The sequence below is a fragment of the Nakaseomyces glabratus genome, chromosome A, assembly GCF_010111755.1.
Source record: "Nakaseomyces glabratus chromosome A, complete sequence".
Taxonomy (NCBI): Eukaryota; Fungi; Ascomycota; class Saccharomycetes; order Saccharomycetales; family Saccharomycetaceae; genus Nakaseomyces; species Nakaseomyces glabratus.
Genome location: NC_088951.1, coordinates 179,270 through 202,291, shown reverse-complemented (window position 1 = coordinate 202,291; position 23,022 = coordinate 179,270). Strand labels below are relative to the sequence as shown.

Sequence of the window (23,022 nt, the reverse complement as noted above, 5' to 3'; positions counted from 1 at the left end):
TGATAATAGAAAACATGTGTTCAATGAATGAGGAAAACAATAATTTCACCGCACGAAGATTGTGGATACAAATAATTAGGGCAGTTGTACTGTTTTTAGTGAGCTGACATCTACAAAACATGAAATACTTAAGACATTCAATAAACCCATGACTTTTGTTAAAAGTGTAGAAGCCGGGTAAATCAACCAGTGGTCACTCTTCTTCCGTCACAGAGAAAATGCTGCACAATAATTATTTTTTGGGTAAAAATTAGTGAGGCTCATCTCCACTTATGAACCCCGCAGAAACATTTTGCAGCCAATAAAGATCGGAGAATCCGGAAAAACTGTTCACTATTTTCTTACAGAACCTTCCGCACCATTTCTGTGCTCCCATTGTTCAAATGTCTTGGCACCAATCAACAGGGAAGAACTTTGCAATTTTCCCTAAATTTCACCGATGTTCTCAGAAACACTCGTAGGAAACACCGGCATAATATTTAAATAGAGAAACCAAAGCGAAATTAATCTGTAGGGGCTCTTCAGTGCAAGAGATACAACCTTTGATCATTTGAAGGGTAGTTTTTCCGCTCCACAACAAACTAAAATAAGCTAGAAGTTGCTGCATAGCAATATAAACTTTATTTTTCTAAAATTGCCTTCGTTGCCTTACCCTAAACCCGCAAACGCATCATACCGCGGAGTTTTAGTGAGGTCAGATACCTTTACCCTAAAGTGAAGAGGCTCCTGTAGGGGATTCTAAGCGTTAAAGCTGTTAGAAATAAAAACGGGGTTCATACAATACAACAGCTGAATATGAACAAATTAATTAGCCAATATAATAGCCTCTCACCACAAGCATGTATTGTCAGAAGCTTAATAGACACAGCAACTCCTCCCCGTAACTATATTTTAAGGGGTCTCTCAACAGTGTACAAAGTTCATACTTGCAGTTCTTGGAACTCCGAGAGTTTAGAGGAAGAGAAAGGTATATGTAACTATATTCATTGTAGCAACCTAGCCTTGTCCAACACCAATTCCTTTTTGATATTAGAACAAACCTTAGAATTATTGCCGTTAGTCCAGGTGTTAATTTAGATAGACGGTAATGTGCTGCGTGTTAATATGGAAAGTTGCCCATCAGCACTGGTGTGGAGAAAATAGACTTTGTACTCTAGATGTATACAGACATTATTATAGTTATTTGAAGCAGGGGTTAGTGCATCCATACACACGGTAAAAATAGTAAACGATAGCAACAAAACTAGTTCTGCACCTCTAATATAACAGCAGTTCGCTACAAGGTTAAATTTAAACTGCTAGGGATGACTGTATCGCCAGAAATATCGTCCACATTCTTAGCCTATTTGCTCATCTTTACATCAACTTGCAAAATATAATAGGGATACCAATTATCAAAGTAGCGGAAATTTGTGCCACTCTACTAGAGTATAATGGCAATAGTGTACTGAGGGGTTTAAAGGTAATGTAAATAGGCCAGCATTTCCAAATAACTGCTTCATACTATACAAACCAGCAGGATTGTTCTATGAGAACTTATTTCAACAGTAAAAATCCCTAAAAATTGGCATTACAAATGTAATCTATTGTAAAAACAGCCGGATAATCGAACACCACCTGGCTCTAAAAATGTTCCTCCAAATTAGTATAAAAGTAATTCAAACTATCACCCGAGTTATGTATATATCGAACTCCTCTTGAAGTTGGCCTCCTTTTGCAATAAAAAATCCATATAACATTAAAATTGACCAAATACTACAAAAGTGTTAACAGTTATATTTCATAGGTTTTTAATCCTTTAAATTTTGGAAAGTGTTATATTTTTAGCGTTTGATAAAATTAATTCTATTATAATTTAGCCACAATGTCCAACGTTGATCCCACGAACCCAGCGTATATACCACCCACTCAGACAACAAATGCAGGATATATCCCACCAACTCAAGCCACAATTTCCGATGAGGGCTCAAAGTCAGGTTCAGATTATATTTACGATGCCAACGGCGTCAAGCAAACAAGGACTGATAGTATGATCAGCGGCCCTAAGGAAGAACTTCAAAAGGAGGTTGAAGAAGAACTGCACCACAAAAAGAAGAGTGACCTAATATTTGTCTCCTTATGCTGTATTATGGTTGCCTTTGGTGGTTTTGTTTTTGGCTGGGATACAGGTACTATTTCTGGTTTTGTTAACCAAACAGATTTTCTGAGAAGATTTGGACAACAAAGAAGTGATGGTACCTATTACTTGTCTAATGTTAGAACAGGTTTAATTGTCGCTATCTTTAATATCGGATGTGCTATTGGTGGTATTACCCTTTCAAAACTTGGTGATATTTGGGGAAGAAGATTGGGCTTGGTTACGGTCGTGGTTGTATATACAATCGGCATTGTTATCCAAATCGCCTCTATTGATAAATGGTACCAGTACTTCATCGGTAGAATTATCTCCGGTTTAGGTGTCGGTGGTATCGCTGTCTTGTCACCAATGTTAATCTCTGAGGTTTCTCCAAAACAATTAAGAGGTACATTAGTTTCTTGCTACCAACTAATGATTACATGTGGTATCTTTTTGGGCTACTGTACCAATTACGGTACAAAAAACTACTCCAACTCTGTCCAATGGAGAGTTCCATTAGGGTTATGTTTCGCATGGGCATTATTTATGATATTTGGTGTTATGTGTGTTCCTGAATCTCCAAGATATCTTGTGGAAGTAGGCAAGTTAGAAGAAGCCAAGCGTTCTCTTGCCAGAGCCAATAAAACAACTGTAGATTCTCCAATCGTCCTTTTGGAACTGGACAAATATCAAGCATCAGTTGAAGCTGAACGTCTGGCCGGCTCTGCATCATGGGGAGAATTAGTCACAGGTAAACCACAAATGTTAAGACGTACAATCATGGGTATGATGATCCAGTCGCTACAACAATTAACGGGTGCAAACTACTTCTTCTACTATGGTACTACCATTTTCAGAGCTGTTGGATTAGATGATTCATTCCAAACTGCAATTGTTTTAGGTGTTGTCAACTTTGTTTCAACATTCTATGCCTTGTATACTGTAGACCACTATGGTCGCCGTAATTGTTTAATGTGGGGTTGTGTTGGTATGGTATGTTGTTACGTTGTCTATGCCTCTGTTGGTGTAACGAGACTATGGCCAAATGGTGAGGGTAACGGCTCTTCCAAAGGTGCTGGTAACTGTATGATTGTTTTTGCATGTTTCTTTATTTTCTGTTTTGCCACTACATGGGCACCAATTGCCTATGTTATTGTCTCTGAGTCATACCCACTAAGAATTCGTGGTAAGGCCATGTCCATCGCTATTGCTGCTAACTGGATCTGGGGTTTCTTGATTGCTTTTTTCACTCCTTTCATCACATCCGCCATTAATTTCTATTACGGATATGTCTTCATGGGCTGTATGGTATTTGCATACTTCTACGTCTTTTTCTTTGTCCCTGAAACAAAAGGATTAACTCTAGAAGAAGTTAATCAAATGTATGAAGAGGGTGTACTTCCATGGAAGTCATCCAGTTGGGTGCCTCCAGACAGAAGAACTGCCGAGTACAATTTGGATGACTATTCCCACGATGATAAGCCATGGTATAAGAGAGTATTCTCAAGAAATTGATAATCTCAGCAATTTTATTATTTCCACAATAATAATAAACAAGACTTTTTAAAAACGTTGATTGAGCTTGCATTGGTGTCACAAATATTACACACTATTAATAAACTATTAAATGCAAACATTTAATGAATGACAAGGTTTTTTTTATTCTCTAATCTATTGTTTTAAAATTGATAATAATAATGACTACACTAATAATCATATATCAAAAAAATTTTGTAATTTTTTAATTTAATCCACTTTTCACTTTTTCACCAATATTCACCAATCATTTAGCCAATATATCATTAATACCAAACAAGCTATCCATTCTATTATTGACATGCCGCTGGTGCAAAAATAATTGCCATTATAGGTGAGGTTAAATAGCAAAATTGTTCATGGTCAAGATCGGCATATGAAGTTCATAACAAACTGAATTGATGCTAGATGCATGGTTTTCTATCTGTCTTGGAATTAAAGAGGGCACTGTTGGGTAATATTTGAATAATTCATCTTTTATGCTTAACCCAAAGCCTTTAAAAATGCTAAGGCCAATTCATTCCTTTCTTAGACTGACATATTTCTATATGTGATAGGCTTTTGGTAGAAGAGTTTTTGAGAAACATTTCCACCAAACAATAGCAAAAACATCACCAAAATATAATGCACGGATCCGTTTGACAGTAGTCGCCTGTATACGCGTAAACCCAGATGTGCATGACCTAGTAATATCAAAGTAATATTGTCCCGCAATATTTTTAACGAAGAATATATTATTTTAATCGAATCCAGCTTCAAAAGGTTCCTAGGGAACATGTACCACAGAGGAAAAGCGAGACATATTATGATGGAGAAACTCGGCTAATACATTTCTATTAGATCGCCAATCACTAACACGAGCTTTTATTTATTTCGGAATTATTAATAGTTTTATTCAAGTTAACGCGTCACAAATATCTGAATTAAAATCCCGATAACAGTCAAATGGTATAATAGGTGCCTTTTTTGATGAGCCTTTTGTGCATCGGAAAAACTATAACACACAAAAGAGGTGCAAGAAATATCTTAAGGGAGATGCTTGCTCACAAAGAAATCTCGTAAAGATTACTGCGTGAGAAATTTCAGGTTTTTGGCCTCGCTAGACTTTCGATTTGTCTCAAAAACAAGGTTCATCTTATCAAGCTCAAATATATGACAAAACTTTAGAAAAGATGATAATAAAAACGACAATTCAAACATTAGTTCTGTTCCAAATTAAGATACCAAGAAACTAATATCACAATTAAAACTTAACACCTGAATAATATGACTTTACCGATTCTTGAAGCAATTGGTACCCGCCAATATACGATCGGCAATTTCTTGCAATAGCAAACAATGGTATCTCAGAAATATAGAAAAAACAATGATACAGGAAGCCCTAATTTGACCTCATCTCTCCGAAATGTAGATATGACGTAAAATTCCTGCAGATATGGCGTCATTGGGCCAAATATAGTCCCAATTCAGATCTAAAAATCTCGCTTGACCACGGAAAAACTAAAATATCAGGAGAGTTTTTCCGTGGGAACTCCGTAAAAATGAAGGTTTGCGCGAAATTATATAGCAAATTATAAAAAAAGAAAGAAAAAGCCTTTTAAGAAAACATCGATCCCTGCATCAGCCGGAAAAACTCAGTGAAACAGCCGTATCATTTTCGGAAAAACTTTTTGATATGTCATTTTCCCACAGCGGCACTAATAACATAAACGCTAAAACATAATCGTACCTGCAAGTAGCCTGTAGAGTGCTTTCGGGTACATTCGTACCCGCGAGATTTTTTGATATTGCACTAATTATACTGACCGACATGAAAAGAAAGGAGATAGCATAGTATGGGTGACATAACATCAGTACACACCACAATGGCGTGAAGATATTGTTTACTAACATATTCCCCAAATTCATTGCGATATAGGAGCCGAAACGAGAATAGTAAATGCGTCAATAATGGAAGTAAGGTACGAACTGGGAATTGAGAAAAATTTTTCTGGAGTATAAAAGAGGAACTATTTCCCCCAGAAGTATTTTTTTGCATTGATGTTTTTCATCTGGGGTTAACTCATTTCAATTATTTTTATCTTACAACAAATAAAAAAACAACACAATAATTAAACATTATGAATTCTCAACCGGATTTGATAAGTCCACAAAAATCCTCTTCTTCAAATGAGGTGGATTCTCATGAATCCAAATATCTAAACCAAGTCGGCAAGAATGATATGGCTGACGAATTTGTTCAGAACGAAATGATTGCCAACCCAAACACTGGTAAAGGTGCTTTTGTCGGTGTCATTATCAGTTGTTTCATGGTCGCTTTTGGTGGTTTTGTCTTTGGATGGGATACCGGTACTATTTCTGGTTTTGTCGCACAAAAGGATTTCATTCACAGATTTGGTATGAAGCATCCTGACGGAACTGAATACTTATCCAAGGTCAGAACTGGTTTAATTGTCTCTATCTTCAATATTGGTTGTGCCATCGGTGGTATTATTCTATCTAAGCTTGGTGACACTAAAGGTCGTAAGATGGGTTTGGTTGTTGTCGTTGTTATTTACATCGTTGGTATCATCATCCAAATCGCTTCCATTAACAAGTGGTACCAATACTTCATCGGTAGAATTATCTCTGGTTTGGGTGTTGGTGGTATCTCTGTTCTATCTCCAATGTTGATTTCTGAAGTCGCTCCAAGTGATCTAAGAGGTTCTCTAGTTTCTTGCTACCAATTGATGATCACATTGGGTATTTTCTTGGGTTACTGTACTAACTTCGGTACCAAGAACTACACTAACTCTGTCCAATGGAGAGTTCCATTGGGTCTATGTTTCGCCTGGGCTCTTTTCATGATCGGTGGTATGACCTTCGTTCCAGAATCCCCACGTTATTTGGTTGAAGCTGGTCAAATTGAAGAAGCCAGATCATCCTTGGCCAGAATCAACAAATGTTCCCCAGATCACCCATACATCCAACAAGAACTAGACTTAATTCAAGCTAGTGTTGATGAAGCTAGATCTGCAGGTTCTGCTTCTTGGGGCGAATTATTTACCGGTAAGCCAGCTATGTTCAGACGTACTCTTATGGGTATCATGATTCAATCTTTGCAACAATTGACAGGTGACAACTACTTCTTCTACTATGGTACTATTGTTTTCAAGGCTGTTGGTTTAGAAGATTCCTTCGAGACCTCCATTGTTTTCGGTGTTGTCAACTTCTTCTCCACCTGTTGCTCTTTGCTAACTGTCGATCGTTTCGGTCGTCGTAACTGTTTACTGTATGGTGCTATCGGTATGGTCTGCTGTTACGTTGTCTATGCTTCTGTTGGTGTCACAAGATTATGGCCCCATGGTCAAGGTAATGGCTCTTCCAAGGGTGCCGGTAACTGTATGATCGTCTTCTCCTGTTTCTACATCTTCTGTTTCGCTACCACCTGGGCTCCAATCGCTTATGTTATTATCTCTGAAACTTTCCCATTGAGAATCAAGGCCAAGGCCATGTCCATTGCAACTGCTGCTAACTGGATGTGGGGTTTCTTGATTGCCTTCTTCACTCCATTCATCACCAATGCCATTAACTTCTACTACGGATATGTTTTCATGGGCTGTATGGTTTTTGCATACTTCTATGTTTTCTTCTTTGTCTCAGAGACAAAGGGTTTAACTCTAGAAGAGGTTAACGAAATGTATGCCGAAGGTGTTTTGCCTTGGAAGTCTTCCAAATGGGTTCCTGCTTCCAGAAGAGGTGCTGATTATGATGCCGATGCTTTGATGCACGACGACACCCCATGGTACAAGAGAGTTGTTGGTAGAGGTTAAGTGTCTTGCTTTCAATGAATAGGTCCAAATCTAAATTGATGTTGACAAATATCAAATTTTTCTAACGATTATCATCATATCTTCTATTGCACTCTTGCATTTGATCATGTTTCATTTCATTTATGACAAAAATAAAGAATTTTAAATAAAGAGTTAACCTTCTCACAATTTTACGAGCCACGAAACTTTCAAAATCAGTCAATTCTATATTATAAAAGGGATTGATGGCTTACGTCGCTATTTGGGATTATGTTCACTTCTCTGAAATTCAATTTTAGTTTCATGACCGCAAAAAGTATACAAGCCAGGACAGAAGTGTAGTCCATATAGATTTAACTACCTTTGCTTGTCTTGATTGTATGTGTTTGCGTTATTTTTCATTTTTTTCAACATTCAATGTTTTTAATGTTTCTATTTTTTTACCTAAATAACAACTTTTTAGTTAATATTAATGATAAACCATAAATCGTATTCCAAATTGTAAGACATGTGGCGTCGCCAATATGTAGGTTATAACAATACACCAACTTCTGGATACAATGCTATCTATTGATGAAAATGTATAGTCGCGTTTTGATCATTTTGGAATGCTAATAATTTGAGAGCTATTAAATGACGTGTTCATAAATCCAAGGCGAGGGCCAATACACCAAAATCAACTGAAGAGTCAGTTATGTGTACAAAGTTTCTATTTTTGTTACCCCTCATTAATTTTTTTGTCCCAATTGCAACCTTATTATCCCTTATATGAGTACCTGTTGTTCTTATACTTACAGGGATTAAAAGTAATAAAACTAAAACATTGCACTGTTTGAAATTACCCCACGCCATTGAAGAAAACAGGTTCAAGCTATGGTTAGTTTACCCCATAAAAATTTAGTTTAATAGAAATTAATGAGGGGCAAATTTCCAAAGTGGCTCTGAACATGTTTGGTTTACTGTCAAAATTTTACCATATCTTCCTTTTTTGGAAACATATTAAGAGGTATTTTCTGCCGGCAATGAAAGGAGAAATATGTAGAGCAAGTTGTCTGGATTATAGCTTTGACAGGCTTATGTGCCGACAACCAAAAGCATTTCTCTCTGTGTTGGCGGCAAGTAGTAGATAAAGTGGTACGGAAATGGGGATACGCCGCTCTGTTCAAAAAAGAAATCTAGAACATCACAGTCCAAAGAAATACAATATTAGAAAGGTTTCTTTCTTTTTCAGTAACCGAATAATATGCGAGTGTGACCTTTCTTATCCGAGGCATTTTTTGTTTCAAGATTTCCTCATATAGTATAATTCCCTCAGCACACACAACTTCAATATTGTTTGAATTTCCGCTCCGCCCATAACACAGTTCTTCCAAGCAGGAAAACAACTGCATAAGCAGTTCCTATTTCCTATTTCCATGAAAGCTTCCTTCATCGTCCCAAGTTGTAATGCTGGTATTACGAAACAAAATGACGCAATTATCTAGTAAGTTATCATTTCTTTTTCAAGACCTTGTTTGTATCTTATGCGTCGGACACTACTGCATACTTTTCTTAAGAGTTCAACAATTTTTAATAGCATATGCGTCATATATAATTTTTCCGAAAAGATAAGCGCAATAAGCGCAGAGAATTCGCACAAAGCAAGTTGCGAGATTTTGATCTTCTTCATTCAACTTTTCTTTCTTTTTCTATATCTTTTGTTAAAATTACGCCATTATCCTCGAAGGGAAAAACACAAGATTCAGATTTCTTAGAAGAAAGCGTGCATCAAACCCCTTTACAAATAGGAGATACACGGAAAAATTATTCTAGATCAATGGGCATTGTAACGGAAAAAAATAACTGGAAATAGAAGTGAAAATAAAATAAAAAAAAAAACCCGCGCAGCAGTTTCTTCGAGCGTCCTTGAAGTACATTGTAGATGCTATTGTATGGGAATGGGTCCACATTCTAACAGATTACGTACGGCCCTGGGAAAAAAGGAAAGCACAAAACGGGAAAATTTTTGTTACAAAAGGAGCCGTGCATTATTAGCCGAACACTCAGAGAGTTGTGCAGAGAACACCGATGCTACTTTTTCCTCGAGATCTTTTCTTTGCATCACTTTTTTAAGACGGACTGGCGTATGGGATGTTAAGTGTCCTTTTGATGAGTGCTGGGAGAAACTGTGCACGGAAAAACATTTTCAACTACATATCCATTTGGGAACAGTATATCTGTGCGTACATTGCCTTTTCTCTGCAAAGACAAGCACAGAGGATGTCGCAGACCAATGTTCAAATACAACCTGTAGGCTCCTTGCTTTTAAGAGCTCCCCTCTGGTCCCACCACAAACCGTTATCTGTTTAGCCACTAACAAAATGTGTGCTGAGCTAGGATATTGTGCCAGCATCAACAAAAAGTGGGGGGGGGTTTGAGGAGGGGCAAGGGGTAAATATAGAGGATTTAAGCGTGGGATCACATTACAACTGAGCAAGGAGTTTCTAAGAATACGCGTGGAAACATGAATGGAGAAAAAAGTCACTTTACGTGGAGAATAGCGGAGAAAAGACCCTTGAACTGATTAATTGCCCAGAAATTTCCGAAGCTACGTGCACTTGTCTCCGGAAAATTTAGCTAACTCAAATTAAAGCAGGGGTCCAGTGCTCGATCCGGATCATGGAGAGAAAATCAGCACAATACAGGAAAATCTCGGAGAGTATGCGGAAGAATCTGTGTGAACATGACAAAAACTCAAGATCAAAGACAGAAACACAAGCAGGAACGATTACGTTGGGCGGGAAAATTACCGAATGGCAAAAAAAAAATGAACCACTTGAAACAAAAGAAAATACCATAGTAGAAGGATGGAGGGGTAAGAAAGGTTTTTGCTTATCCTCGGAATAATATGATTGATATCTAGTCCTGCATGATTTGTCTGATTGTATCCCCCACCATGAGAGTATTGAAATTAGTCCCCATTAAACCTCCGCGATGTCTGATTCAAAGGATTAGCTGGAAGAATAAAAAACTTTTCAATAAATTAAGTAATACCATTGAAAAAATAATTTTTCCGGGGGTGGGGTCTCTTATTTCACAGTATTAGCTGTATCAAATATTAATTCCACTCCCCACATTGATAAAATAATTTCAAATCAAATAACAAGCAAATAACAGAAAATTTTTACTAGTACTAGTAAGTACTTGGTATCGATTAGAGAAATGTTAGAGGAAATGGTGGACTGTCCACCTCACTATCCGTGAATTACTGTAGAAACAGCGCGATTGTGTTTTACTTTGAACAAACAATTTTTGAAGAAACATGTTGTAAAAAAAAAGATATAAATACTGGCCTAATATTCGAAAAATATTAGTATTCAGTTGCAATCTCTTTTCCATTATGTTATATTTCAAATCTTTTATCTGAAGAATAATAACAAACAATTATAGTTAATTCTTTGTGATTAACATATAATAGAGAACAAAAAAATATCAATATGCTTTTCTCAAAAAAGAAGGAAGATCCTCAGGCCGTTCCTGAGGCATCTCCAGAAAATGACTTTTCTCCATCTCTATCCCAACAAGATTCATCTGCTTCCCCATATGAAAATGATGTCAAGAAGCTTGAAGAAGAAGCCGAACAAACTCCAATAGTAGACATTCCAAAGAAGCCTGCTTCTGCTTATGTTACTGTTTCTATCTTCTGTCTATTCATCGCTTTTGGTGGTTTTGTTTTCGGTTGGGATACTGGTACCATTTCTGGTTTCGTCGCTCAAACCGATTTCATTAGAAGATTGGGTCAAAAGCGTGCAAATGGTACACACTACTTGTCTAAGGTTAGAACTGGTTTGGTTGTCTCTATTTTCAACATTGGTTGTGCCATTGGTGGTGTTATCTTGTCCAAATTGGGTGATGTGTACGGCCGTAAGCCTGGTTTGATTATCGTTGTCGTTATTTATGTCGTTGGTATTATTATCCAGATCGCTACTATTGACAAGTGGTACCAATACTTCATCGGTAGAATTATCTCCGGTTTGGGTGTTGGTGGTATTGCTGTCTTGTCTCCTATGTTGATTTCCGAAGTCTCTCCAAAGCACTTGAGAGCAACTCTGGTGGCGTGCTACCAACTAATGATTACATTGGGTATTTTCTTGGGTTACTGTACTAACTTCGGTACCAAGAACTACTCCAACTCTGTCCAATGGAGAGTTCCATTAGGTCTATGTTTTGCTTGGGCTATCTTTATGATCAGTGGTATGACCTTCGTTCCAGAATCTCCAAGATTTTTGGTCGAGAAAGGTAGAATTGAGGATGCCAAGAGATCTATTGCGTCTTCTAACAAGGTTTCGGTTGATGATCCAGCTGTCGTTGCTGAAGTTGACAGTGTTCAAGCTGCTGTTGAAGCTGAAAGATTGGCTGGTTCTGCTTCCTGGGGTGAATTGTTCTCAACCAAGACCAAGATTTTCCAACGTTTGGTTATGGGTATCATGATTCAATCTTTGCAACAATTGACAGGTGACAACTACTTCTTCTACTATGGTACTATTGTTTTCAAGGCTGTTGGTTTGGAAGATTCCTTCGAGACCTCCATTGTTATCGGTGTTGTCAACTTCTTCTCTACTTTCGTTGGTATTTTCTTGGTCGGTAGATTTGGCCGTCGTACCTGTCTATTGTGGGGTGCCGCTACCATGACTGCTTGTATGGTTGTTTTCGCTTCTGTCGGTGTCACCAGACTATGGCCTCACGGTAAGGGTAATGGTTCTTCCAAGGGTGCTGGTAACTGTATGATTGTCTTCACCTGTTTCTACATTTTCTGTTTCGCTACCACCTGGGCTCCACTAGCTTTCGTTATCTGTTCTGAAACCTTCCCATTGAGAGTCAAGGCCAAGTGTATGGCTCTTGCTCAAGCCTCTAACTGGATCTGGGGTTTCTTGATTAGTTTCTTCACTCCTTTCATTACTGATGCTATTAACTTCAACTATGGTTACGTCTTCATGGGCTGTCTATGTTTCTCCTACTTCTACGTTTTCTTCTTTGTTCCAGAAACCAAGGGTCTAACTTTGGAAGAAGTCAACACCATGTGGGAAGAAGGTGTCTTGCCATGGAAGGCTTCTCAATGGGTTCCTCCATCCAGAAGAGGTGCTGATTATGATGCCGATGCTTTGATGCACGATGACACCCCATGGTACAAGAGATTCCTATAAGGAAATGACTAGTCCCTAGCTTTCTTTAGAGCCATCTGTTTAATAGATTCATCAATGTGACCAGTGTTGTCTAGCGTCGCAATTAATTTTTAAAGCAAACTTTTTAATACGTCGGAATAGAGGTACAAATCAAGGTAAGCCACATACTTTACCTGATTTGCATCGTGACACTTTAATACACTTTGGGAAATATCTATCCCTTTTTCTTTCCAACAATTTTAACGAACCAATTTTTATGACTTTTAAATATTATAAATACTTTTGATAATTCAGATTATAAATTCATCTAAATTACTCTCATTAAATCCTATCCGAGTTCATAGATACTGAGTGTATAGCTATGTAAACCACTAGCTCATCTCGAGGATCGGATTTTATATTTTAAAGGGTCCTTTGAAAGGAAAACTAGATACCACCCTAGAAGATTTCGTACAATCGGAAAATTAGAGGATGTCATTCTGAGAAAATCAATGAAATTCACATAATTCACACTTGAAGACTAAACTAAATGCATTGATCGCAACGGAGCTTGTTATCACCAATCCAATTGAACATTTGTGGGCTTATAATTTCACATTATTAATCAAGGATAATGCTACCGAGTCGATGCTTGTCTTCAACTCGAATTCTGGTGTTCAGCAGGTCGTATAGTGTTGCGAAAGTAAGCTTTCCTGAACACAATGTCCTTGACATAATCAAGGAAAATTTGTCAAACAAACTCTCTAGTCTATCGGGAGTTGATAATAACAAGGTATTCAACTCTATCGACGTCACATCAGGGTTAGAGAAAGGTGATCTAATCATCCCACTTCCGAAGATTGTGGCACACAAAGAAGACTTGGTATCACTAGCACGAACCTGGGGGGAGAAGTTATCGGATCAGCCATACATGGCTAAGGTAGTTGCTAATGGCCCTTTTTTACAGTTCTTCATTGAACCACACTACTTAACTGGGAAATTACTACCCAAAATTTTAGAAGAAAGAGAGAGATATGGACAAATCCCATTGGTAAAAGATAAGAAGGTGTTGATAGAGTTCTCTTCACCCAATATTGCAAAACCGTTTCATGCAGGGCATCTAAGATCGACCATAATAGGTGGGTTCTTAAGCAATCTTTTCCAGAATTTCGGATGGAACGTTACAAAGATGAATTATCTGGGTGACTGGGGTAAACAATTTGGTGTCTTAGCTGTAGGATTCGAAAGATATGGCGATGAAAAAATGCTAGAAACAGATGCCATAAACCATTTATTTGAAGTTTATGTTAAGATCAATAAAGATATAGAAAACGAAAAGTCATCTAATGGGAAAAGTCTTATTGATGAACAAGCTAAAGAATATTTTTGCAAGCTAGAAAACAATGACACAGATGCTATAAAACTATGGAAGAAGTTCCGCAATCTTTCAATTCGGAAATATAAAGAAACATACTCAAAGCTCAATATCGATTATGATGTTTACTCTGGCGAATCCCAAGTCTCTAAAGAAACAATTCTTTTAGTAAACAACATGCTACAGGCTTCTGGGCTGCTGAAAGAATCAAATGGAGCTAAAGTTGTGGACTTGTCTAAAGCTCAAAAATCTCTGGGGGCTGTGGTTGTACAAAAATCTGATGGAGCTAGCTTGTACATTACCAGAGATATAGCTGCTGCAATAGAAAGAAAAAGAGAATATAATTTCGACAAAATGATATACGTAGTAGCCTCCCAACAAGATCTCCACATGAAACAATTGTATCAAATTCTCAAGGAACTGAAATTTGAATGGGCAACCTCATTGGAACACATTAACTTTGGCATGGTTCAAGGAATGTCTACAAGAAAGGGTACCGTGATATTTCTAGATAATATTCTAGAGGAAGCACAACAGCAAATGTTAAGTGTAATGTCGAAGAATGACGTAAAATTTACTCAGGTTAAAAATCCATCTGAAATTGCATACCTGATAGGCACATCTGCTGTTATGATTCAGGATATGCAAAGTAAAAGAAAAAACAACTATAAATTCAAATGGGAGAGAATGCTTACTTTCGAGGGTGATACAGGCCCATATCTGGAATATGCTCATTCCAGGCTTAAATCTATTGAACTCAAAAATAAACACCTCCATGAAAGTTTAACACCAGTTAATTATGAATTGATAGGAGAGCAAGATGCCCTTGATTTAGTAAGGGTAATGAGCCGGTACCACGAAGTTCTAAAAAAAGCTCTAGAAACCAGGGAGCCATCAACATTGGTAACATACTTATTCAAGATCGCACATCAAGTATCAAAATGCTATCGTACTGTGTGGGTATCAGGACAACCAGATGATGTTGCAAAAGCCAGACTACATCTTTTCATGGCTTCGAGACAAATACTATATAATGGACTGAAGTTGCTGGGGGTAACACCTGTAGATAGAATGTAAATAAAAAGACAGTCATAATTGTAAATATTCCATAATAACTAATCATTATGCAAAAAGACTAGAAGTAATTAATGTAAATACTGATCATCCAGCTTCTATTCATTCATTGAACAATGCAGATACACCTCGTCCCGAATCTTGTAATAATTTTTTGGAACTGTCGATAGCAGTTTATTCACTTATTTATGTATTGACTATGATACCTGAGTGATTGATTATTCTCTATATGCATATTTATGAAACAGTTCTAATAGACATTTAATGCCCGTCAGCCTCTTCTTTCCAACTACCATGAAACATATGTTTCACAAGTGCCAATTCGTGCTGACTACTTTCGGCCTGCATTTGCATCACATCAGGAGAAAAACTAGTAATAGGTAATACCATAATGTCATCTACTAATAAAGGTTCTGTTATTAGTGAGAAAAACTCCCATGGCATCTTTGCAGATGATAATAGACTAGTTGAAATTTCATTATAAAACTTCTTTGTCGAATAAGTTAAGTCTTCTTCTTCCTCTTCCTCTTGAGAACCTGCTGCTGAGGAGGGTATTTCTTTTTGTTTTGAATCTAAGTTACTATTCAATAACAATATATTGCGGTTCTTTCTAATGATATTAGTCAAGTAATTTAGAATGCTGTCAGAGAAGATACCTGGACCAGTCCAGTTCATAATATCAGTACCATCAACATTTTTCCTTTGTTTCTTTTGACTGTGATCATATTCTTTATCAAACCTCCTACGATGTCTATAATTGATATTGAAATCTTTTTCATCGGCAGAATTATCAATCAATGACTTCAAATGGGCAGGAGTTTTAGCTGAAGAATATATGGTGGTAGCCGTTATATTCAGAATTAGCTCTCTTAGAACAGGATGTCCAGGCTTACTTTGAATTGTCCATTGACAAAATTGCACTCTCCTGGAGTACCAGTCAGCCCAGTCAGGTCTATCAGGGTCGGCCTCAATACCAACTACCAGACCTGGATCAATAAAGTTCATACCGTTTATCATTGTTTTATCAAAGTTCTTGTATGGAATTATCTTGGCTTTCTTCAATTTCTTCATATCTTCTTGGTTCATGGAAGGCCAATCCCTGAAATCTTTCAATGGGAACGTATCAATGTCACTATATATACCACCTCTGGCATATAACAGCAGATACCGTAGGAAGTCAGCCTTCAATATATTACTGGGCATCAGCTTATAAGCCTGCACTATTATCGGCACTTCACCGTAGAAACTCTCCAAGATTGACTCAATTTGGTCATCTGGGAGTAAATAGTAGTTCTGCTCATTCTCTTGTGAATATATCTCATCCTCATCAACTTCATAGCTGTTGGATTCCCACCTGGAAACGTACGGTTTCAGATCACCAGGGAATTCTGGTGAGTCTATTGGTACTTTCCAAGTCTGCCACACACGTCTTGGTATAGGCTTTGAAGGATCATAAGGGAAAGCTTTGCTCAAATCAGACCGTAGATCATTGGAATTGAACTTGAGCTGCTTCAAGTTCAAACCGGAAGTATCACCGTTAGACACCAGATAATTCTTTGGGTACTTAGCTCTGAATTGCCCGCTCAAGCCTCGCAAATTACCGTGAACACGTAAGAATACCACCAGCACCAGCACCGCAAGCACTATGTGCCTCTTCTGCCATTTACTCATCACTGAATTTACTGTATCAAGCCAGCTTCGGTTTGCTATTTGGTCTCAGAACAGGAACTTTATATCCCTGGGCAAGAATTGGCCTTTATATTAGTTTTCAATTGCCTATGCAAGCTATATAAAACATTTTTGATAAAACGTACGCCATCATTCTACAAATCAACCTCTCGTGCATGACAGAGAAACGTAGCTCTAAAAGTTGCAGCCAAAAAAATTCTGAATCTCCTTCTAATGAAGAGCTGCACAGGGCCACAATGGCTAGGGCCAGCTAAGACGGATCTAGCTTTCATTTCTTTTTTCAAAGTCAAATCCAAATCTAGATTTAGGCAAGATCTATTTTAATACTACAGTGCTGCTTTCCTTGGAGGGGAATCCCAAAGTGGGCATTTCGTGTCCTCTTGGCTAAATTGCTCCATGAAAAATGTATTTACAAGAGGCTTGCTCCAAAGATCAATTGTATGTGTAGTTGTGTGTGGGGGGGGGGGAAGAACATGGCTGCTTTCCCACCAGTTTGCAGACGTTAGGGACACCTCACCCCCCCCCCCCCCCCCACCAAGGGTCTAGTCTAAACTTATATCCGGGCCAAACCCTTTTAGCAATTTTAACTGATCCCAATTAGACGGTTAAATCCTTTATTTTAGACTAAAAATTCATTACACACGTGACTTTTATATAATTTATTTTTTCCATATTTCCCAATTGCGCAGTGTATGGGCGTAGCTGGTGGCGCTGGCGCCCTATTTGACCTTGACGTTGTGTTCCTTGAGGTCTTTCTCGAGCTGTTGCTGGTGGTCCTCGTCTGTGTAGATGGGCTTAGTGTAGTCCTTCAGGATGGTGGTGTCGTAGCCCAGCTTTGCCGCGCTGATGGCTGTGTTCTTGACGCAAAAGTCGAGGGCGAGACCCACGACGTAGACCTCTGTGGTGTGGTGTTTCTTCAAGTACTCGTCGAGCTCAGTCTTGTGCCACTCCCAGGTGTCGTTGAACGCACTGTAGTACTCGCAATTGGACAAGTACCCTTTGTCGACGATCTTGATGTGCTTCGAGTTGACCAGCTCGAGGATGTCAGGTGCCAGTTGGGCACCTCTGGTGTTCTGGACACAGTGCACTGGCCATAGAGTTGCCGGCTGTGTCGAGTCGTCGCCTGGGCGTGGGGACTTGTACGTGGTCTCGGTGTAGTCCTCGACACCATGGTTCTTCGCGAAGGAGATGTGGTTCTGCGGGTGCCAGTCCCTGGAGACCACCACACGGTGCCATTGGGGGTCCTTCATGAGCTCGACAATGGGGGAAACAACTTCTTCGCCTTGGGGCACGTACATGGAGTGGTCCGGCGTGATGAAGTCGTTCTGCACATCGATAACTAGTAGCGTCTTCATTGTTTCACTGTTTGTTTCAATCTGGTTTGATGAGATATTGGTTACACAAGTGGTGCAAGTTTGAAACAAACCAAAGACATGGATTCCTACTGTTTCAAAGTCTCTACAAAAAACCCAAGTTTTTATATAAGAATCCCTATGATTCGATGGCTTACTAGTCTTATGGTTTCCGCTTTAAGTGATTAAACTGGACCTTATTTACCAAGGAGTGCAAGGGGATAGAAGAACACTGCTAACTTTCACACAGCAGTCTACGTCACTGGAATATCTTTGACAAGAGTTCGTCCCTCCACGAGTTTGATAGTGACTAAGATACTAATTAACAATTTTTAAAATCACTCATCCCTGGGTCAGTGATAAATTGCGGAGTGGGCAGTTGAGTTTGGAAGCCTGGTGACAATGGAGGGGATTGAGAATGGCATCCGTAAGCTGTCTGAGTCCTGGGATGTCAATCTGGCCACTACAGTGCTGGAAGCGCTACGCAGTATTGATCTGGATGTCCTGCGTCATAGCGGGCTCAAGGACGTCACAGTGAGAAGTGAGTCCAGCTTGCAATATATACTACTCTGCTATGTATTACTGGTAGTGTCCCCTGATGACATAGCCATAGAGACATCGGAGACACTAGAGGCATCATGTAGGGATGCCAACGATTCACCAGAAACTAGAATCGACAATGACGTTGGGATATTCGAAGTATTATTAATTCATCGCAGCAGTAAGACTACAAACTTTCAAGACTTCCATTATCCGATCAGGGAGTTACTGAGCTTGATCAGTTCCAAGGATTATAACTGTAATACTGGCAACTTAGCCACTGATCTCTTGATCTGTAGATCCATGCATAATGGTGACACAAACGATCTGCTTGACTCTATAGACAAGTATCAGCAGTACTCAGTTATGAGTAGAGTGCTGCAGTTTCCGAAGATTATATCTGATGCAGTCTATCAAAGGTGCTACAAAGAGCTTATTGTGAAGAACAGTGTCTGCGAGATGACGCAACCTCTGCCAAATGTACGGCTGTCGCTAATGACACTAATGGAGATAATCGATCAACCTGACATAAATTTACTGCAGTTCCCTCGGTTAGTAACACTGCTGGGGAGCAGCTTTGTGTTTTTGTCTGAATCACATACTGATATCTCTGAGTTGCATTACGAATTGGATGAATTGGGTACTACGCAGACTTTGTTAGCTTTACTCTCCTATGTGCAGTATTGTTTGTCGAAATTCTTGCTTGGATTTATTAATGGTTGTAAAGTTTTACAAAAGACGAGTGAGAGCTACGATATAAGTACTGGTGCTGCTGTTAAGGAAGCCTTCAAGAATATTACTTCTTTTGAATTTCAATTGCCACCTTGGTTTGACAAGACTATGATATTTCCTTTACCACCTATTTTTAAATCGTTGTTCATATATGGTAAGGATGACTCTTTGATTAAGGCAAGCTATAGTGACATGATTGTTACGATTTTGGACTCCTTAATGTTGTGTATAGAGATCAGTAGTAAGATATTAAACCAATATCGATCAGCCAGTATCAATCCATTTGAAATTGAAGGGAAGGAGGAAATCAATTTGAAACACTCCAAATTCCAACTTATTAAAAATGTTCACCTTTTGACTTTTATTCCAATATTTTCCAGCTTGTTGTTGGCAGAACAGATGCAATCCCTATCGGAAGCAATGGTAATTAGTAATGAAACTTGGAATATGTATGCCGAGATCCTTACCAATAATATAAAGGAACAGGTCACAAATATACTTCTTGTCAATGAGAGTGTAGCACTGTACCACTTGTTAAAAATAGTATCCCGAGTGTCTATCGATGATACAGGGTTTCAGAGGATATCTATCAAATTACTAAATTATCTATTCTTCCAATCAAAACACACCAAATTCAAAATATGGTGTAAGCAGAACGAACTTTGTAGGTCCACCATCAAGACCTATGTTCACTTATGGAACGATGGTTCATCGGACTATTCTTTGATATATACCAAAATAATCAACACAAAACAGCCGGATGTTGACCACAAGAAAACTATATTGGCAGAATACCTTGATTTACTGCCTGAGGATATGAAATTTGGCTTCAGTAGAGAAGAAGAGAATAAAACCATCATGCCGGCGAAATTTAACGCCTACGCCGCACCTACCTTCATGCCAGCAGAGTCTGCAGTAAAAGCGAACAGCCAAGTGAACCCATTCTTGCCTATAGATCAGAACAAAGTACAGGAATCGGTTCAAATGAACAAACTGACACCGATAATGGAATCAAGTGTAAAATGGACAAATGCACCAACAACAGGGCAAAAATAAGATCACTAACAATGCTTTGACTTCATATTGCACAATAGAAACTTGGAAAGCACACCATGCCGCTTTCAAAGTGCTTGGATACAAATATCAAAGATAATCTTATATACATCTTCTAATGCTTACTGAATACCGTATACTTGCTCAATATTATAACATTACACGAACCAAGCTAGTAACTTGCAATTAAAGTTAACAGTAGATCAGTACGTCAAAGTACATGCAGAGGACTTACATCAGGATACCCTCCATTTCTATAAGGATATATTTTAGAGTTTAGACTAACACGGGCATAATAAGAGTCGAGCTTGTTTCTATTGTGATATGGGTATCAAGAAGTTTTTTAAGATCAAGCCTCCGAAGGAGGACACGGTAGAGCAGAACCGTGAGAATTTGATGGATATCGGTATTGCCACTAAAAGTACCACCAAGAAACCTCAGAGTAAATTTGCTGCGTATGGTCAGTTTGCTAAGGATAGGGCTACCAGCAAGATCTACGCGCCACCTGGCTATGAGGACTTTGCTAGACCACCTGAAGAGCTAGAGAAAAAGGAAGGCGAAGAGGATGACTTGAACAAATCTGAGCTGGACGAGAAAGAGACCAAAAAGGATAAGAAGAAGAAGAAGAAGAAACACCAACAAGAGGATGAACCAGCAGCAGTACAGGATCCATATGCCAGAACAGAAAAATCCTATAGGTATAACCCTGACCCTTATGGCGCTGGAGCAGCTGGTGAGAAAGCATTTTCGAGCAGCGGCGTATATAATGAATTCAATAATTACGAAAATGGACCCAGTTATGGTAATGAGTACGGAAGACGTGATAGATCAGAGGACTTGAATGCTTACAACGGAACTCCTGGCCAACCTATGAAGCCAGTTAATAGAGCAACCCCAGTTCTTGACAGAAGAGATTCTGCCCGTGAAGATCCAGCATACGGATATAATAATCAGAATAGGTCAAATCCATATGCAGGTGCCGGTGTTGGTGCTTTAGCAGGTGGTGCTGCAGGTGGTGCAGTTGGAGCAATGGGTAGCGTAGTTAGTGGCTCCAATCCATATGGTGGCGCCTCATATGGTTCTGGGTATGGCAGCAGTGCGACAACATCAGCACCAGTATCCAAGCCGATAAGTAGAACAAATACATCTGCATCAAACCCCTACGGGAACGCCTCTTATGGATCGACACCTGGTGTCAATGACAGACCGGCGGGTTCAAATCCATATGCTGCGATTAGTGGTGACTCATACCTAAACGGTACACGATCAGGAAATATCTCAAGATCTGGTACTAATCCATATTTAAGAAGGAATGCTAGCAATAGCGTACCGCCTCAGGCTGGATATATCACACCTGATTCGAACAATGTTGCACTAGCGGAGGAAGAGAACCAACAAAATCAGGATGAATTGGACTTAAACGATGCTCCCGAAGATGCTAATGAGTTTGTCTTTGAGGACAAATACATGGGTAGAGAATCTAAATATGCAGAAAACTCTGCTGCGCTGGACGAACTAGATTTGAATGCCACTATAAATGACCGTGGGGAAGATCTTAATGCCACTGGATACGGTAACATGTATGAACAACAACAGCAACCGCAATGGCAAAGAGAAGAAGAGGAATACGGTTATGGTACCCAAGATGATATGAACAGAGGCTATAAGACTTTTGATGAGATACAAAGAGAAGAAGAAGAGCGTCAAAAAGAAGAAGAAGATCAGGCTGTTGATGAAATCAAAGAGCAAATTAGATTTACGAAGCAGAGCTCTGTTGCTTCCACTAGAAATACTCTGAAAATGGCACAAGAAGCTGAAATGGCTGGTATGAATACACTAGGTATGCTTGGCCACCAAAGTGAAAAACTGAATAATGTTGAGAGAAATCTTGATTTGATCAAGATACAGAATACAGCTGCCGATGAAAAGGTAGCTGAATTGAAGAAGCTGAACAGAAATATTTTGGCTGTTCATGTCTCTAACCCATTTAACTCTAAGAGAAGAAGACGTGAGCGTGAAGACATGATTAAGGGTCGTAAGATGGAAGACAAGATGAGAGCAGAGCACATGTCACAAGAATTACACCAATCTACTCAAAGAATTGAGGGAGCCCTAGGTGGCGGTAATGAGACTAGTGCTGTGAGAGAGAAATATCAAAGAGAAAAAGTACTTGCGGCAGCTAAGAAGTATCAATTTGAAAACGACGAAGAGGATGATGAGATGGAAGTTGAGATTGATAGAAATCTAGATAAGATCCAACAGATCAGTGGTAGACTAAAGAAGCTGGCCCTTGCGACTGGTGAAGAGTTAGATTCCCAACAAAGACGTATCCGTGACATTGAGGAGAACACTGATGAAATGGATATCAAGATTCACATGAATACAACCAGACTGGCTGATATCAGATAAATTGGCTTAATGTTATCTATACCTGTCTTACCTTAGTACTAATAATAGTAGTAATAGCAAATGATACATAGTTTTTATAAATATTTATGCACTAAATGATAGTGGGGTTCATCGCACAATAATCTTCAGTATAAATGGCTTACAATCAATTAGCATGTGATAGATAATCCGCAATCCTAAAAAGTAGACATGTGAAGTGCAAGACAAATGAGTC

General features: G+C 38.8%; 8 protein-coding genes across 8 annotated transcripts; 6 read left to right on the top strand and 2 right to left on the bottom strand.

Annotated features, from left to right (window-relative positions):
- Positions 1-1,864: 1,864 nt before the first annotated feature.
- Positions 1,865-3,631, top strand: HXT5 (sugar porter family MFS transporter; the record flags this gene model as incomplete). The annotated part of the gene is made up of 1 exon (XM_444845.2): positions 1,865-3,631. The coding sequence occupies one exon, from the start codon at positions 1,865-1,867 to the stop codon at positions 3,629-3,631; it is 1,767 nt and encodes a 588-aa protein (XP_444845.2).
- A 2,141-nt stretch (positions 3,632-5,772) lies between these two features.
- Positions 5,773-7,464, top strand: HXT1 (sugar porter family MFS transporter; the record flags this gene model as incomplete). Its single annotated transcript, XM_444844.1, has 1 exon — positions 5,773-7,464. One exon carries the CDS (start codon positions 5,773-5,775, stop codon positions 7,462-7,464), a length of 1,692 nt encoding a protein of 563 aa, XP_444844.1.
- A 3,455-nt stretch (positions 7,465-10,919) lies between these two features.
- Positions 10,920-12,626, top strand: HXT4 (sugar porter family MFS transporter; the record flags this gene model as incomplete). Its single annotated transcript, XM_444843.1, has 1 exon — positions 10,920-12,626. One exon carries the CDS (start codon positions 10,920-10,922, stop codon positions 12,624-12,626), a length of 1,707 nt encoding a protein of 568 aa, XP_444843.1.
- Positions 12,627-13,218: 592 nt separating this feature from the next.
- MSR1 (arginine--tRNA ligase MSR1) lies at positions 13,219-15,036 on the top strand (the record flags this gene model as incomplete). The annotated part of the gene is made up of 1 exon (XM_444842.1): positions 13,219-15,036. The coding sequence occupies one exon, from the start codon at positions 13,219-13,221 to the stop codon at positions 15,034-15,036; it is 1,818 nt and encodes a 605-aa protein (XP_444842.1).
- A 258-nt stretch (positions 15,037-15,294) lies between these two features.
- OCH1 (initiation-specific alpha-1,6-mannosyltransferase) lies at positions 15,295-16,704 on the bottom strand (the record flags this gene model as incomplete). Its single annotated transcript, XM_444841.1, has 1 exon — positions 15,295-16,704. The coding sequence occupies one exon, from the start codon at positions 16,702-16,704 to the stop codon at positions 15,295-15,297; it is 1,410 nt and encodes a 469-aa protein (XP_444841.1).
- A 737-nt stretch (positions 16,705-17,441) lies between these two features.
- PNC1 (nicotinamidase) lies at positions 17,442-18,077 on the bottom strand (the record flags this gene model as incomplete). Its single annotated transcript, XM_444840.1, has 1 exon — positions 17,442-18,077. The coding sequence occupies one exon, from the start codon at positions 18,075-18,077 to the stop codon at positions 17,442-17,444; it is 636 nt and encodes a 211-aa protein (XP_444840.1).
- Positions 18,078-18,476: 399 nt separating this feature from the next.
- On the top strand, positions 18,477-20,402 carry VIR1 (Vir1p; the record flags this gene model as incomplete). The annotated part of the gene is made up of 1 exon (XM_444839.1): positions 18,477-20,402. One exon carries the CDS (start codon positions 18,477-18,479, stop codon positions 20,400-20,402), a length of 1,926 nt encoding a protein of 641 aa, XP_444839.1.
- A 321-nt stretch (positions 20,403-20,723) lies between these two features.
- SEC9 (Sec9p) lies at positions 20,724-22,808 on the top strand (the record flags this gene model as incomplete). Its single annotated transcript, XM_444838.1, has 1 exon — positions 20,724-22,808. One exon carries the CDS (start codon positions 20,724-20,726, stop codon positions 22,806-22,808), a length of 2,085 nt encoding a protein of 694 aa, XP_444838.1.
- Positions 22,809-23,022: the final 214 nt, after the last annotated feature.